We start from the raw sequence: 16,944 nt of genomic DNA on the forward strand, positions 1-16,944 counted from the left end.
GGCCCCACTGTCCCCTCCGTCCCTGCTCCTGTCCTTTGCTCCTGTTGGTCACAGGTGGGCTCCTTCTTCATGATCAACCTGTGCCTCGTTGTCATAGCGACCCAGTTCTCAGAGACCAAGCAGCGGGAGCACCGGCTGATGCTGGAGCAGCGCCAGCGCTACCTGTCCTCCAGCACGGTGGCCAGTTACGCCGAGCCTGGCGACTGCTATGAGGAGATCTTCCAATATGTCTGTCACATCCTTCGCAAGGCCAAGCGCCGTGCCTTGGGCCTCTACCAGGCCCTGCAGAACCGGCGCCAGGCCACGGGCCCGGGGACACCGGCCCCTGCTAAGCCTGGGCCCCATGCCAAGGAGCCCAGCCACTGCAGTAAGTGGCCTTGCCCCTGAAGCTCACGTGGCATTACTTGGGGTCTCAGAATGGCAATATTGCAAGTGGGTCACGCCTGCTGGAACAAGAGGTGTCGGTATCAGATGTGGGATCCCAGGGATTCATTCCAGGCTCTGGTGTTTCCCTTATGGCTTATCCAGGACTCATCTGCTCAGTTCTCTCCTTGCCCTCTTCCTTGTCCAGCCTGTGTGGGTTAGCCCTCTCCCTGGAGAAATCCTTCCAAGTTCTGTAGGCAAACATGGGTACCACTCCCTTGAACCTACACTTGAAAGTCAAGCACACAGTGAATTGTTCACAGCCTTGAAAGTCTAGGCTCCCTCTATGTAACCTCCCACACCATCTCCCACTGTGGCCCCCATGGCTGTTCCCTGCTCACCAGCACACCCGAGTAAGGACATCAGGCCCCTGGCACATGGGCGGTGCATGTCATGGTATATTGGGACCCTCATGCCCACACCCCACTCCTGCCTCGTGCTTGAGTGGTACCAGACTGTTTGTGTAAGTTTGGTGTTTAGCTCAGAAAGGATACTCTCTGGGTATGTAGTGCAGTTGCTAATGTGCTTGCTGAGCACGTGTGAAAACTCTAGGTTCAGGCCCCACGCGGCATAGCGGTAATCCTGGTGGCTCTAGACATAGAACAGGAGGCTCAGAAGTTCGAGGGCATCCTTAGCTTAGTGAGTTAAGTGAGTTCAAGATCAAGTTGGGCCACAGGAGACCCTGTTGCAAGGACAGATAGGGGAGAGACGGAAAGAGAGAGGTGGGGGGAGACTGATTCCTTAGTCTGCTTCTTTTAAGGAAGAAGGGGACAGACTAAAAACAGTGTCTCCAGTTCTCAGAAGGGAAAACCAAGGCCCAAGAAGACGAGTGAGTCACTTAAGTGGCCTGGTATGTCAATGAAAGGCTCAGTCAGATGGGGTGTCAGAGTTGCTGGGTCTTGCCGAGTGTCTAGCTTTAGTTGTGAATGCACCCAACCCTAAGTGGAGGCTATCCAGGTTACCAGGGGACTCCAGGTTTGGTCTAGTCTCTCCCAGTTGGTGCTGAGAAGTTGATGGGCCCTGTTCCTTGGAGCAGTTGTGGAGCATGGCGTGTCCTGTTCCCTTTATGAACTTGAATGCCACGAGTCTACCTACCTCTTCTCCAGAGCAGGGCTCAAAGGGATCTACTAGTTTGTGCCTGTGGGTGACCACAGTTACTGCCCGAGACCCTGCCTGGCCAACTCCATGTTCCCAGCTCTCTTACCCCGCCAGTTAGAGACCGGCAGAGGCTGGACAGTTGCCCACTGTCCTAAGACACGAGCCATCTAGATGTGGTTCTAGGTGGCCCATGGGCTGGCCTAGCAAGTGGAGAGGAGAGCTGGGGTCTGGGCAAGGCTAGCTCTTACCTATCTAGGGGTGTGAGGATAAAAAGGGCTTCTTGCTGTTTCCACCCCCTTTACCCTGGAACTCTGTGGAGAGAAGGTCTACACATTTCAGTGCCCCTCACTCCTCAGGCTTCCCTTTTTCCTTCTTTTCCTGTGTCTGGAGGTGATGTGGATGAGGGGAACTTTGGTGCCCCGAGGCTGGAGTAGGATGGCTCAGGCATCTGGTTGCTTTGTAGTGTTTGGAGGCTGGTGTGGAGAAGCACAGGAATTCCTGCTTTTCTCCAAATCCTTTAGAGCGTTTAAAAATAATCTTATTCAAGCAAAATGTGTTTATGTTACTATAGTATAGGAAAGCATAAAGAAGAAACCAGCCAGCTGTGGTGGTGCACGCCTTTACTCCCAGGACTTGGGAGGCTGAGGCAGGTGGATCTCTGAGTTTGAGGCCAGCCTGGTCCATGTGAGTTCCAGGACAGTCAGGGCTACACGGCACAAACAAACAAACAAACAAAATAAAAAAATAAAAAGAAGAAACGCAACCAGCTAGAGGGAAACCTCCTGACACCCCTTTGAGCTGGCTTCTGGATCCAAGGCCAGCCCAGGGGTTGAAAGCCTCAGACCGAATCTGCTGTGATCTTTCCTGCCCCTGCACCCATCTGGCCTGACTCTTGTATGGAGGAAAGTCCTGGGAACTCCCAGAGCAAGAGCCTGCCTCTGTCTGGGGCTATCCACCTCCCTGAGAGCTTCGCACTTGGGCAAATTGGGGAATGCCAAAGCCACCATAGCTTCCTCTGAGGGGTGTCCACTCTCCACTCAGACCTGCAGGCTCCAGATCCCCATCACTGTGCCTGGGAAGGTCTGTTGAGTGCCTGGCCCAAGGTCAAGGTCAAAGGTGACCAAGAGTTAGCATGGACTGAGGTGCCAGGTGCTGTGATGAGCCTGTCACGTGTTTAATGAAGACAATCATCCCACAGCTTTGTCATATGGGTACCTCCCACCCCTGCTTCTGTACAGGGACAAAGCCTGGGTGGTGGAGACACATGGTTTTCCAAGAAGCACCAGGCCACCAGGTGGGGTCTGCTTGTTTCAGGCAGTGTCCCTTGGGGGAGGTGGGGACCTGGTTTGGACACTAATGCTGCCCTCTGTCTTTCAGAGCTGTGCCTGCGACACAGTCCCCTGGACCCCACCCCCCACACTCTGGTGCAGCCCATCTCTGCTATCCTGGCCTCTGACCCCAGCAGCTGCCCACGCTGCCAGCATGAGGCAGGCAGGCGGCCCTCAGGCCTGGGCAGCACAGACTCAGGCCAGGAAGGCTCTGGCCCCGGCGGCTCTGCAGAGGCTGAAGCCAATGGGGACGGACCCCAGAGCAGTGAAGATGGGACCTCCTCCGGCTTGGGGAAGGAGAAGGAACAGGAGGATGGCGCAGCCCGACTGTGTAGCGACGTGTGGAGAGAGACACGAGCCAAGCTGAGAGGCATCGTAGACAGCAAGTACTTCAACAGAGGCATCATGATGGCCATCCTGGTCAACACTGTCAGCATGGGCATCGAGCACCATGAACAGGCCAGCGAGGGCACAGGGTTTGGGCTGGGGGTATGGGGTGTGGGAGAAGCAGGCCAGTGTGGAGCATTGGGTTCAGGTTGGGCAGGGGTGGAGGGGGCACATCCAGTCCAGGCTGAGCCCACCCCCACAGCTATCTCCTTGACCCTGGCTAGAGTAGTCTAACCCTTCCCTATGGCTTCAAAGCCTTGCCCAAGGTAACACTTGGGGGCAGATGCTCTTGGGTATCTGCCGAAGGAATGGATGATGGGTGCAGCTCAGGACAGGACTTCATGAGGTTGGGACTCAACTCAGGGGCTGCCCGCTTCTGTTCCTCCTAAGCTGCCCGGAAGTCTGCACTCCATAGGGCACTCCTGGGCTAACAGCCTGTCTAATCCTGGCTCCATTTGGAGTAACCCTATTTCCTGGCTCCTGTCCACTAGTCCTTTTTAGAGGGTGTGGCTTCCTTCGCCTGCTCCTCAGCCTGGTAGGGCACCCCCACTTGCCAGATGGCTATGCCAGGCCCACTGATTCGAGGTCCCTCAGATAGCCAGCAACCTGGCTTGAACCCACCTACTGTGGTGAGATTGACACCCCAGCAGGAATTGGATTCCAAGTCCCCTTGGCTATGGTGTCACCATCATTCTGCAAACCCCTTCTCTGTGCCTAGAGTGGGTCACTCTCTTCATTTCTCTGCTCATTAGCTCACCAAGCACAGGCTTCATTCAATTTAGTTAAATGTGGCCCCTGGGGTTGCTGCCGACACTCTGTTGGTACTGCCGGTTTGCCAGCTATTCTGACTTAATTAAACAGATCTTTGGGGAGGGCTGTGGGGTGAGATCTCTGCAGGGGGAAGCTGGTGAGAGGAGAGGACTATACTTTGCCTCAGGGTCCCAGTCTGGGTAAACCCTTGAGGAAGGTGCTGTGGGAAGAGCTGCTATTGGGTGCCTGGCTCTGGTGTCTATACCCTGCTATACCAGAGTCGGAGCTGTCTCTGGCTTGTTGGAACCAGTTGGTGAGAGCCAATTTTCTCACACTTGGGAATTTAGCAAGCAGTTGTTAAATCATAGCTGGTTTGAAATGGGTTATGGAGAAAGAATTTACACCATGGAAAGTGGCAGATGCTACAAGCCAGGGATGTTTCTGTGGTGGTTCTGTTTGGACCCCACTGGTCTTTGCCTTCTTGAAGCCTCCAAGACAACAGCCAAGGAAGCTCTTTCTTTGACTTCCAGCCTGACCTCAGGCCAGTCATGGTCCCTGTATGAGTCTGCTCAGGGTCTTTTCTGGCTCATCTCTTGTCCCTGTCGTATCCTGCTTGATCAGGCTTCCTTTCTTTAAAATATTGTTTTGAGCTGGGCACAATGGTGCTTGCCTTTAATCCCAGCACTCGAGAGGCAGAGGCAAGTGGATCACTGAATTCGAGACCATCTTGGTATAAAGAGATTGCTCGTGGACAGCCAGGGATACTCAGCAACTCTGCCTCGAAAACACAACAACAAAAACTGTTCATTTTTATTACATCTTACCCATTGGGCTGCCACCTCACCGGGGCCCTTGAGCAAACTTTCTAACTCTGCTGAAGCTTCTTCCGTCGGCACAGCAGAAGTCACGTGGTGGCGCTGCAGTTGCCTCCTACCTGGAGTCCCCACCTGACAAGTGTGGAGTCTACCCTGATCTCCCCATCTACAACCTCAACTGAGAGATGTCTCCCTCCGAGGCATATCATACTGGAAACTTAGTAAGCTCCAGGCCTAGAAAGAGCAGGGTGTTGTCCCTGAGTCCTCACCAATATTTTCCAAGCAGGTGTCACAGCTTCCTGTTTTCACATTTGGAAGGCCACTGCTTGGGGGCCATAGCCTTCATTCATGGTCTGCATTCCAACCTGGTTCTTCTGCTGATAGACAGGGTGGCCCTGGGAAAGTCAACTGCTTACCTAGCTAGTGTCTCTACCTACTTATCAGACATCCCCTCACCCCATCCCCAACACACACACACACACACACACACACACACACACACACACACACACACACACATGGTGGTCGGGAAGGGCAAATGTGTGGATTCTGGTTGTCTTGTAGGCATTCATGACTCCATCATTATTAGCAGGTCTTTTGTCTGAGTCTTCTGCCACCAGCCTGGTGAGTTTACCATCCACTGTCTGGAGCCTCCAAAATTAATTAAAGAAGAAGCGAGGAGGAGGAAGCATTTTTAAACCATTCTTTTTAAAGCACTACCAAGTGGCAGCCATTGTTCAGCTGAGAGCTGTGCAGAACCCGCCGGTATTTTTGTTCCTCGCCCTGGGCTCTCAGACATCTCTCTGCGGGAAACTGATCCGCCCCCAGGTTTATTTTGAGCATCCCCCCCACTGAGGTGGCACCCACAGTGAGAGGTGGCCCAGGCATGCAGATGGCATGCAAGGAAAAAGGGGAGAGTGTCACGGGCCCTTTCCCCCTGCCTCCACTAGGCCCTGCACCCCACCCAGGCCTGCAGAGAACTCTGTGTACCACTTGCAAGGGGACGGGTGGTGAGGTCCTGGCTTGTCACCCCTGCCTCCCTAATTATAGGGAGCTCAGTACAGAGGCTCATGGCCTTTAGCATGACCGCTGCTGCTCAAATAATGGAGGGCCATCACCACGAACAATTTGCTGGTTCAGGCTTCATGTGACTGTGAATATTCCTTGTAGGGCTTGGCCTGGAAGGAAGTCCCAGGTAAAAGCACGTCAGCTAGTCATGGACTTGCATGTGTCTGATGAAGAGAGGGATAATGCCCCACAAAGGCAGGGTGTGTCTTGATGGAAGAGCACTTGCCTAGCATTTCCTGGGTTCAGTTCCCAGCACACACACAAGAAGAAGTCCCCAGGAATCCTGGGAGATTTGAGAAGCCTACACCCCTTGGGTAGTCTCTGGTTGCGTTGTGGGACTGTAAGGAGAGTCAGGTCAACTTGGCTCCCAGGTTTCATCTTCACAGAAGCCCTGGAGGGCAAGCGGGTATGTGTCTCATCCCTACTGGGAAGATGCAGGCAGATGGGGAAACTGAGGAAGGTGAAGAGGCTGCTCAGATGATCTGACAAGCAGCTAGCAGGGCTGGCTCTGGGGTGCAGAGTGCAGAGATTATCTGTGAATGATCACAACAGAGGTGGGGTACAGTCCAGGAAGACACTCGGAGTCATCCCCGTCTTAGGGTCTCCCCGACTAGACCTGGGACTCCTCTCAAGCTGGGCAGGGCCATTCTGAAGCCTCATCTTGGCCTCGGTGAAGCTGGTCAAGGTGGAGAGTAAAAACTAGAGGCTTGTGTGGAATGGGCACCATGAGGGCATCCCCCCATCTAGGATGTAGGATCATTTTGGTTCAGGCCTTCCCAGTAGTGGGTGACTCAGAGCTCATTGGGTACCTTCTGTCAAGTAACCCAGGCTTAGGGTGACTCTGGGAAGAGGATTATGGGATGGTTTAGTGCCTGACATTTTAACTCTGTGAGAGCCCCATGAGAGAAAGAGGCGCTAACGTGGGTCACAGCTAAGGAGGACTTCCTGGAAGAGATGGCATTAAGGATGGATTTTGGAGGGTGACCATGAATCATTTGTCAGAAAGACAGGTACAGAGGGCCAGGACCCAGAGCTTTTAAGAAGGTGTGTGCCAAGGGTGTGGTGGACAGCCCATGGACAAACAGGGCCCTCCAGGATGCTTCTATCCTCAATGCAATGGGGATCCAGGGAGGGCTCTAAGCAGGGGAATAATGTCTGCTGAACAGACTGCTAAAATGTGTCCAGGTGGTGGCACCTGGTTCACGGCAGAGGGAGGAGATGCAACTCCAGAGCAGACTCCGTCTTCCTGGCGGTGACCCCGACTCTCACCCTGACCATCCCTTTCTGTCTGAGCCATGTGTCCTAATTGTTAAGTGGGGACAGCATAGGCATGACTAAAGCTTAGATGATCAGTGCATAAAAAGTGCTTTGCACACCCACCCGGGGGAGGAGCGTAGCTGATACATGCTGCCATTGTCACCATGGTGCTGGGCTGGGCTTGAGGGGTTCCTGGACCGGTTCAAAGACCCTTGCGTGTTCTTTCATCTGCCCCTGTATAGGTGGCCAGAAACTGGACAGCCTGGGGCCACTACGCCCAGCATTGGGCCAGGATGAGCCCCCTGTACCTTCTAGATGTAAGCCGGTGTTTTCTGACCTGGACCACCTGCTCTTTCACAGGGTGCATGTTAGGCATTCCTGTTAGCCTTCTCACGGTCTGTTATTCTGTCTGTCTGCCTGCTGGTCTGTCTGTCTGTGATGTTTGTGTTATCTCTCCTCTCCTGGCATGTCTCTGACTTCCACCATGTCACTGTGTTTCAATCTGCCTTCCTTTTTCCTTCCTAAAATAGGATCTCTTGTAGCCTAGGCTGGCCTTGAACTCAATAGATAGTCAACAGTGACCTTGACATTCTGATCCTCCCGCCGCCAACCTCTGGCGTGCTAAGATTACAGGTGTGTGCTGCTGTATCAAGTTAATGGGTGTGGTGCTTGCACTTTGGACCTCGTGTGTGTTAGACAAGCACTCCACCGACTGAGCCACATCCCAAGACCTTCTTCTTTATGTCTCAGTCAGGGTTTTCGCCTCTGCCTTTTGCTCACCATGTCCCTATCTGTCTGTCCATCCGCCTGGCTTCCATCTCTCTGCATCTCTACCCCGTCCCTTCCATCCCCCACTTGGCCTCCCACTTGTGGTGTCTATATTCATCTGTCTGCCTCTCTCCAGCCTGCCTCTCTCCCAGAAAAATGCTCTTGGGAGAGATGGATGGTCCATTAGAGAAAGATTAACAGGTGTGCGCTGCCTGGAGAAACAGCTGTTGTGGGGGAGGGGGGAGGCGAGTTAGTGACCTTTCTGAAGTGCTGAGGCTCCAGCACGGTTGGAGGGAGCGTGTACACATTGCATGCGGCTAAGAGCCAGCGGATGGCCATCCTGGACCTGTCAGCAGCCACGCTTCTCATCTCCAAAGATTTGGCTTGGGTGGGCTGGGTGAGCAGCATCAGAATCCCTCCCACCTACACCCTTCCCAGGGTCCTTCTCCCCTTGCATTTTGTGAGTCAAATGTAATTACGGATGGAAATGGGTCCCTCTTCTTTTATCTGGGCTTGAGAGGAATAAGGCGGTTTTATTGGATTTCCTGGGCACTAGATGGGAGGCTGGTGGCTGCATAATTTTTTCTTTCTTCTTGTAAGCCATATGGATTCAAAGTTGGGCCTCTGGGGTTCCCTGCTGCTCTGTGGAAGGGCTGAGCTTGGAGTCAGGGTGCTGGCAGGCAGAGGATGGCTTGCTGTGGTGCCACTTGTCTGCCACCCAGCCCTTGCCCTGCTCCCCTGTGTCCCCAGCTCTCTTCCTTTACTTCCTGCAGGAGGCTGCCTGGCTCCCCAACGCTGTCCCCCAAGCCATACTTAGCTTAGCCAGTGTTGATGAGTACGGGCTTGCTTTGTTCTAGGGTGATCTGTGGGACTCTGTCACAGAGAGTGGGCATCCCCCTACCCGCTGCAGGAACATATGCCCAGCACAGTGCGAGCTCCTGGAAGACCTATGTGATACACCCAGGAGTGAACAAATGAATGAATGAATGAATGAATGGTCTAGTTCAGGCAGGGTTACTGTGGGCTGCAGTGGAATCTACTATTCTTGCTGAGTGGTTCTGTACAAGTCGGTCCCCATCACCCAGCCCGTTTCCTTAGTTATCAAATGGAACAGTCGGTGGTGGCCTATCAGGCTTTGCTGTTCAATGAGGGCTGAATAAGTGGCCATTCTTTTTCAAGGATTCAGGCAGGAGCCAGGGGTGTCCCCTTGAGCATAAGTTAGGCTTCACTGTGGAGAGGAAAGCTTCCTTGCCTGGCCCTTACCCAGAGGCTGGGAGTAAATGAGGCTGTGTACTCTGTACCTTGCTCATGGATAAGGGGAGGGAGGCTCAGAGGCAGGGGTCCATGCCTGGAACCATCTTCTTTATCCCCATGGCACGGTCTGTTTGAAAGCAGGGTCCTCAGTGGTTCCATTCCAAGCTGCCACCTGCCTCTTAAAACCCTGAGAGAAACAAGTCCAGGGGTAGAGGGAGGCCTTGGCTGAAGAATGGGGGTCCAGTGACTCTGGACCCTCCCCTTGATCTTCTTGGTGTTCCCTGAGAGCCACTGTGGAGGTGTCCCGTGCCTAGGGCTGTGCCTGGCATGCGGTAGGCGCCCTGTCTTTGACTTCCACTTCCTGGCAGCGTGTGAGAGGCGGACCCATCTGTAACATGGGTAGTGTAATGCCTCCCAGGGCACAGTACCAGCACCACTTGTGGGCTGCCTCACTTCTTAGTAGATACCGCCCCTCCCCCAGGATCCAAAGGGAGCACAGCTAAGAAGCCCTAAAGACTATGGTACAACAACAGGGACCCACCAGGGTCACACATTCTCCACCCCCACCCCCCACAGCCCGAGGAGCTGACGAACATTCTGGAGATCTGTAATGTTGTCTTCACCAGCATGTTTGCCCTGGAGATGATCCTGAAGCTGGCTGCCTTCGGGCTCTTCGACTACCTGCGGAACCCTTACAACATCTTTGACAGCATCATTGTCATTATCAGGTAAGCACCCCGCCACCCCGCCGCTGAGGAGCAGGAGGGAGAGCCCCGACCCCTAACAGCACAGGGAGTCTCGGAATGATAAAGGAAACCATTACCGACAGGCGGTTATCCAAATACTGAACAAATGGGTAATTTAGTAATACATGCTTCAGCATTAATGTGCTCAGTAGAGGTAGCAGTGAGTCTGAGGCTACCGGAGTTCCAAACAGGGGCTGGAAACACACAGGAACAGCTACATCAATCATTGTGCAACCTGAAGATATCAGCTATTTTGATTGTCCATGGAGTCATGGCTATGGCTGATTCTCTGGTTTGTTGTTTACATTCATAATCAAAAGAAGCATGCAACCTCAGAAAGAGGACAAGACAGTGACATTCAGAGACTTGTGAGGCTTCAGACAAAGACTGCTGCCTCCTCTCTGTCTTTCTTTACGTGTGTGCATGGGCATGTGTGCATGCACACATGTGTGTAGGTCAGAGGACAACTTGGCAGGAATCACTTCTCTCCTACTCTGTGGGTACTGAGGATTGAACTCAGGTCCTCAGGCTCAGATGCAAGCTTCTTGTCCTGCTGGACCATCTCATCAACTCTAGAGCCACAGGCTTGTTCTTAATGCAGGACCTGTGAGCTCCTTGCTAGGAAACCCTGATTTAAGGGGTGCTGTGGAGTCGTACCCATCACCATTTGTTAGATGGATGGATGAATGGATGATGTAAGCTGTTGCCCTGTTCTCCTTGCCCTGCCTGCCTCTTCCATCTTCCTGTCCTCTTGGCCTCCCACTAACCCCTTCTGCCTTCCCCAACACTGGCTGCAGCATCTGGGAAATCGTGGGGCAGGCGGACGGAGGCCTGTCGGTGCTGCGCACCTTCCGGCTGCTGCGGGTGCTGAAGCTGGTGCGCTTTATGCCGGCGCTGCGGCGCCAGCTCGTGGTGCTCATGAAGACCATGGACAACGTGGCCACCTTCTGCATGCTGCTCATGCTCTTCATCTTCATCTTCAGGTGAGCCCTGACCACCCAGGACTCAACAGTGGGGGCCTGATGGGGGCTGAGGGTGTGAGCCTGGGATGTGGTGGCTGTTGGACGATCCTAGGGGCGGACAAAGCTGCCAGGATCTGGCTGTGAATCCCAGCACCATCACTCAACCCTGATGACTCTGGGCGGGTCCTTCCTTTGAGCCCCAGCATTCCCTTCTATTAATACGGACTTGAGATCTCTCTCTGTTTTGGTTCTGGGTGGTCTTGGGAGTTGCAGAGAGCTCAGTGTGCTAAGTCTCCTGAGCCGTTTCCTCCCCTTCCACAGCATCCTTGGGATGCATATCTTCGGCTGCAAATTCAGCCTCCGCACGGACACTGGAGATACAGTCCCCGACAGGAAGAACTTTGACTCCTTACTGTGGGCCATTGTCACAGTGTTCCAGGTGAGTGACAGCTGAAAGTTCATGGATTTCGGGTGTGTGTGTGTGTTGGCAGGGGGTGGGGGGAACATCTGGAGAGCAGGTCTGGGAGGGGCTGACAGGCTGGGCTTGGGAGGATCCCAGGGCTGAACTGTGTCCTTCTCAACAGATCCTCACTCAGGAGGACTGGAACGTTGTCCTCTACAACGGCATGGCCTCCACCACTCCATGGGCCTCCCTCTACTTCGTCGCCCTCATGACCTTTGGCAATTATGTACTCTTCAATCTCCTGGTGGCCATCCTGGTCGAGGGCTTCCAGGCTGAGGTAACTATAACCCTGGGCAGGTCACTGGGCAGGGGACGGGGAGCCTGGTGTGTGTGTGGGTAAGTACCACCTCATAATTTTAGCAAAGAACATCCTCCCAAAGCAGAGCTGCCAATGAGGCGGCCAGCTTCCCATCCCCATCGTGGATGCAAAGGGGAACTGCATGCAGGATCCCACTTCTCCTCCAGGAGCCTTCTCTACCTCAGTTTCTCAAGCCTCCAAGATCTGGCCCTCTTCCATTCTGTTAGGCTTCGGGGAGTGCCGGAAGTCAGGAAGACTGGGTTTTGTGGCCAAACTCCTCATTAACCTCTCAGGTCCCTGTTCTGAACCAGTTTCCCCATCTATCCGAGGAGGGTGGAAGCAGCCACTGAAAATCCCAAGGGCGGGGTGGGAAAAGGCTGAGCCGACCTGTTCCAATGTGAGCTGATCTCCCAGGGTGATGCTAATCGCTCCTACTCTGATGAGGACCAGAGTTCATCCAACCTGGAGGAGTTTGACAAGCTCCCAGAGGGCCTGGACAACAGCGGGGGTAAGCTCACATCCACTTTCCACTCAGGGGCGGGAGCCTTATGTAGATTCCCAGGTGGACACAGGGCACAGTGGCTTCCCCATGAAGCCTAGGCTCAGGGCTACTTGTCTGGTTTTTTATGACTGTACCTGAAAGAGATGCTTGGTTTCAGAAATGGACATTCCCGGACATTCGGGGTTCCTCTAGAAAACCCACCTGCTTCCCTTCCTCCATGGGGCCCTGAGTTAAAGTGTCTTAGGACATGCCCGAATTCTGGTCATGTCTGATACCACTAGGTAGCCTTTTCCAACCAAGTCCAGTGTCTCTGCCTGTGAGCCTGGGAGTGAGGTCCTCCTTCTGGGTGGAGGTCTAGGCTGGCCCCAGAACAGAAGGAAGGGTTCATGAAGAGGTAAATAAGCAACCTCATATGGAGGAGGGAGGAAGGCATGCAAAATAGGTAGCAACTGGTGGGATTTCCTGGCAGAGGATATCTCCCCAGAAAGGCTCTCCATCTACAAACATCTACTTCTGATCGTCTCATGGATTCCTCCGCTTTTCTGCCTGTCTGTCTGTCTGTCTCCTGTCTTCATCTCACACCTCCAGATCTCAAGCTCTGTCCGATACCCATGACACCCAATGGACACCTGGACCCTAATCTCCCCCTGGGTGGGCATCTGGGTCCTGCTGGTGCCATGGGCACTGCCCCCCGCCTCTCACTGCAGCCGGACCCGGTACTGGTGGCCCTAGACTCCCGCAAAAGCAGCGTCATGTCACTGGGCAGGATGAGCTATGACCAACGTTCCTTGGTGAGTCCTGTGGATGCTATGATGGATGCTTCCTGCTGGAGGTGGAGGGCACTAAGGGACTGTGGCATGAAGTGCCCTGGCTAGGGTACCATGCTATCTAGTCTAAACCAGGCAGGGTCTGTGTTTATGGCAATTCTGGGTGCTGTGCACCAGAACAGGTCTTGGCAGCTGGAATAAAAGATAATGGTCTGGTGGAGAGACCTAGGATTTCATCTTGGTAGCAGTGTATGGACTTAGGTGGTGAGGCCAACTGGAAGTTTAATCTGGCCTCTGCTGCCTCTGAGTTGTGTAAAAGTGACCAAATTATCACCTTTCCCTGAGCCTCAGTTTCCTTACCTGGAAAGCAGGCCCTTGTTTACTATATGCTTTCCACAAAGGAGGGGGTTTAACCCGAGTCATACATACATCGGAGTGGGTGGGCTCACTTTAGCATAGCTGGCAGGAGGTCCGCAGGAGGTCCTGGCCTTGGTGCTAGATTGTGGTGTGGGTGGCTGCTGATCCAAGCCGGGGCCTCTCCGCAGTCCAGCTCCCGGAGCTCCTACTATGGGCCCTGGGGCCGCAGCGGGACCTGGGCCAGCCGTCGCTCCAGCTGGAACAGCCTGAAGCACAAGCCACCCTCAGCCGAGCACGAGTCCCTGCTCTCGGGGGAGCGTGGTGGCAGCTGCGTCAGGGCCTGTGAAGGTGCCCTGGAAGAGGCGCCACCCCGCCCGGCAACCCTGCATGCCCCACATGCCCACCATGTGCACCATGGACCCCACCTTGCACACCGTCACCGCCACCACCGCCGGACGCTGTCCCTTGATACCAAGGACTCGGTGGACCTGGCAGAGCTAGTGCCCGTGGTGGGTGCCCACTCGCGGACTGTTTGGAGGGGGGCAGGCCAGGCTCCCGGGCATGAGGATTGTAATGGTAGAATGCCCAACATTGCCAAAGATGTCTTCACCAAGATGGATGACCGCCGCGACCATGGGGAGGATGAGGAGGAGATCGACTACGTGAGTAGGGACTGGACAGGACCCCTGAGAAGCTGGACTGTGAGAGCAGTCTGCAGGGCTGGAAGAGGCAGATGCAAGGGACATGGCTTTGGGGGAGTGCTGAAGTGGTGGGTGGGGCTGGAGGGCGGGGCTAGAACTGCCCACACTTGATCTACCCTGTCACCAATCTTTCTTTGGTTGGGGGCTGGAGGAAGAATTGAGAGTTCATCCCATGCCCCCCAGTTTGTTGGCTGGCAGAGTGGGAAGAGAGGGGTCACTCGGTGCAGCACCAACCCCGGCACGGGATTCCTTGCCTTTCCAGACCCTGTGTTTCCGCGTTCGCAAGATGATTGACGTCTACAAGCCTGACTGGTGCGAGGTCCGTGAGGACTGGTCGGTCTACCTCTTCTCCCCTGAGAACAAGTAAGTAGTGCCTGGCCGGGAGTGAGGGCCAGAAGAGGAGGGTGATATGTCTAGGAGCGAGAATTCTTTACCAAGCTGGACAAGGGAACCTCCATAAGCCAGAGAGAGGAGGGTCTTCAAGGGAAGGGGAGGGTCCAGATGTCCCTCCTTGGCTTTCCTGGGCATCTCTTTCGTTTTTGAGCCAGCCTTGTGTTGGGCACAAGCCTGGGCAGATCCATGAGCATCCTGAAAGCTCAGTTGGAGCCCTTCCCATCAGGGGCCTTTGTGTTGGGTGTTGGAGGCAGATAAAAAGTTGGCACCTGTTGAATGGCTACGGGAAGGGAGGGGGACCCCTTCCTCTCACCCAGTCTGGTCCCTGAGTGTGTGTATTGGTCCTCTGTCTTCCTTCTGGTCAGAGTGGGAGGCAAACTGACCCTCTTGGGGGGGGTGCCTTGACTTCCACTTAGGTTCCGGATCTTGTGTCAGACTATCATTGCTCATAAGCTCTTTGACTATGTGGTCCTGGCCTTCATCTTCCTCAACTGTATCACCATCGCTCTGGAGAGGCCCCAGATTGAAGCTGGTAGTACTGTGAGTGGTTGCAGGTCTGGGGGCCGGGCAGAGGGTCACAACATTGGTGATGGCCAAGGTGGGGGAGGGGGTCAGGAAGAGCTCAGCTAAGCCAGAGACTTAGCATGCAGAGCAGGGCGGGTGGGGGGGGGGCGAGAGAACAGGGAGCTTGCCTGTGGGAGTGGAAGGCCACTAGATCTAGAAGGGGGTAGCCACAGTGGTTGCTCCTGGCAGGAGCAGAGGCTGACTAGGCACCCGGACAGTTGTGGAAAACTTGGACTCACGGCTCCTCCCCCTCTTTCAGGAGCGCATCTTCCTCACGGTGTCGAACTACATCTTCACAGCCATCTTTGTGGGCGAGATGACACTGAAGGTTGTTCTGGGCTTCACCAGCAATTCTTCCCACCCCCACCTGGAGCCCCTGGCCTAGGCCTCACCTCTCCTGCTGGCCTGGTCCTTAGCAACATCTCACAGACCCCAGAGGTCCACTCCTGTTGGGCTCTAGACCCTGGGTGGAGCTTCTGGGATGAGAGGGGATCAGTGTCTCCCTCTTCTCCAATAATCGAACCCAGCTAGAAAGGCACGTGTAGGTAGAAGCATTACTCTGGGATGCTTCCCAGGGTGGGTGGCTTTGGATTGAGTCATGCGCTGAGGCCATAGCTTGGGGACTTCCCTGGGCCCAGACCCTGGTCCTTCCTGCTTATCACCAGCCCTCAGAAGAGCCATCATGAGCCACATCCCACCCATCACCTCCTTACAGGAGGCAGACCTGACCTCCCTTTGTCCTGTCCCTGGGTGGGAGTCTTCTGGACCCATCCACTTCCCAAGGTTTGACCCTAAGCCCGCCCCCAGGTGGTTTCCCTGGGCCTGTACTTCGGAGAGCAGGCATACTTACGCAGCAGCTGGAACGTACTGGATGGCTTCCTAGTCTTTGTGTCCATCATCGATATCGTGGTATCTGTGGCCTCTGCAGGGGGGGCCAAGATTCTAGGGGTCCTCCGGGTCCTGCGGCTCCTACGCACCTTACGCCCTTTGAGGTAAGGACCCTGCCACAAGTATGGGGGTGGAGTGGAGGAGAAGTGTTGCTATACTGTATAGGGATCGTCACTCTGGCCTGACAATGCAGGCTCCCAAGAGCGTTGTGTCAAGCATTATCCCATCGCTGGGGGAGGAGCCAAAGAGCCTAGGACAAGGGCTCACTTTGCTTCCATATGGGTTCCTGGGTAGCTCACTGCCATCTCTCAGTATTATTTCTTGGGGGTGGTATGTACCCTATGGGGACTGGGTGAGGGGTCAAGTGCCCTTCTGTGTATTGATCTAGGTAGAGATTGCTGCTCTAGGTAACCTGGCTACTGTCTCTTCATTTCCTGTTGGGACCTCACCTTTCAGGAGGCCGGGTGACTGTGGGCTGAGCTGGGGATGTCTCTCTGTTGGCTCACAGTATCCTGTCCTTCCTTGCCTGCCTGCAGGGTCATTAGCCGGGCTCCTGGCTTGAAGCTGGTGGTAGAGACACTCATCTCCTCCCTTAAGCCCATCGGCAACATCGTGCTCATCTGCTGTGCCTTCTTTATCATCTTCGGTATCCTGGGGGTGCAGGTGAGAGGGGTGCTCACTTTGTGGGGGTGACAAGAAGCCCAGCACAGCCTATTCATGCCTACCCCACCACACCTGTGTTCACTCACTTGGGGACTCCCGTGGTCTTGGTGGAGTCAAGTGAAGGAGACAGACCCAACCTGGGTTGATTGAGCAAGGGGCAGGTTGTGTGGGCCCATTCCTGGAGGACCTTTTCCTCCTCTCATAGGGCCTCCCTCACCCCGAGTACCCACTTCTCCCCTCCTTTCACACAGCTCTTCAAGGGAAAGTTCTATCACTGTCTGGGAGTGGACACCCGAAACATCACCAACAGATCTGACTGTGTGGCCGCCAACTATCGCTGGGTCCATCACAAATACAACTTTGACAACCTGGGCCAGGTGAGCACTTCAGGGGTTCCAGGCCCAGCTCTAGTCCTGCACTGTTGGGACAGACTCTGTGATCCCCCACCCCTTCTGAGCAGTAGTTTCCCATCCTGCAAAGTGGGTTAGGGGT

At 54.6% G+C, this 16,944-nt stretch overlaps 1 protein-coding gene across 3 annotated transcripts in view; it reads left to right on the forward strand.

Annotated features, from left to right (window-relative positions):
* The window catches only part of Cacna1i (calcium voltage-gated channel subunit alpha1 I), a 116,124-nt gene that overhangs the window by 73,066 nt on the left and 26,114 nt on the right, over nt 1-16,944 (forward strand). For all 3 annotated transcript variants that reach the window (XM_036207532.1, XM_036207534.1, XM_036207533.1), the window contains exons 9-23: nt 55-367; nt 2,899-3,308; nt 9,725-9,876; nt 10,692-10,877; nt 11,178-11,295; nt 11,441-11,596; nt 12,032-12,125; nt 12,708-12,910; nt 13,432-13,905; nt 14,207-14,307; nt 14,754-14,877; nt 15,161-15,229; nt 15,709-15,893; nt 16,326-16,452; nt 16,704-16,829. In XM_036207532.1, the coding sequence (XP_036063425.1) occupies nt 55-367; nt 2,899-3,308; nt 9,725-9,876; nt 10,692-10,877; nt 11,178-11,295; nt 11,441-11,596; nt 12,032-12,125; nt 12,708-12,910; nt 13,432-13,905; nt 14,207-14,307; nt 14,754-14,877; nt 15,161-15,229; nt 15,709-15,893; nt 16,326-16,452; nt 16,704-16,829 (2,838 nt within the window). The remainder of the gene's footprint in view (nt 1-54; nt 368-2,898; nt 3,309-9,724; nt 9,877-10,691; nt 10,878-11,177; nt 11,296-11,440; nt 11,597-12,031; nt 12,126-12,707; nt 12,911-13,431; nt 13,906-14,206; nt 14,308-14,753; nt 14,878-15,160; nt 15,230-15,708; nt 15,894-16,325; nt 16,453-16,703; nt 16,830-16,944) is intronic.

Source organism: Onychomys torridus, chromosome 16 (assembly GCF_903995425.1).
Source record: "Onychomys torridus chromosome 16, mOncTor1.1, whole genome shotgun sequence".
NCBI classification, from domain to species: domain Eukaryota; kingdom Metazoa; phylum Chordata; class Mammalia; order Rodentia; family Cricetidae; genus Onychomys; species Onychomys torridus.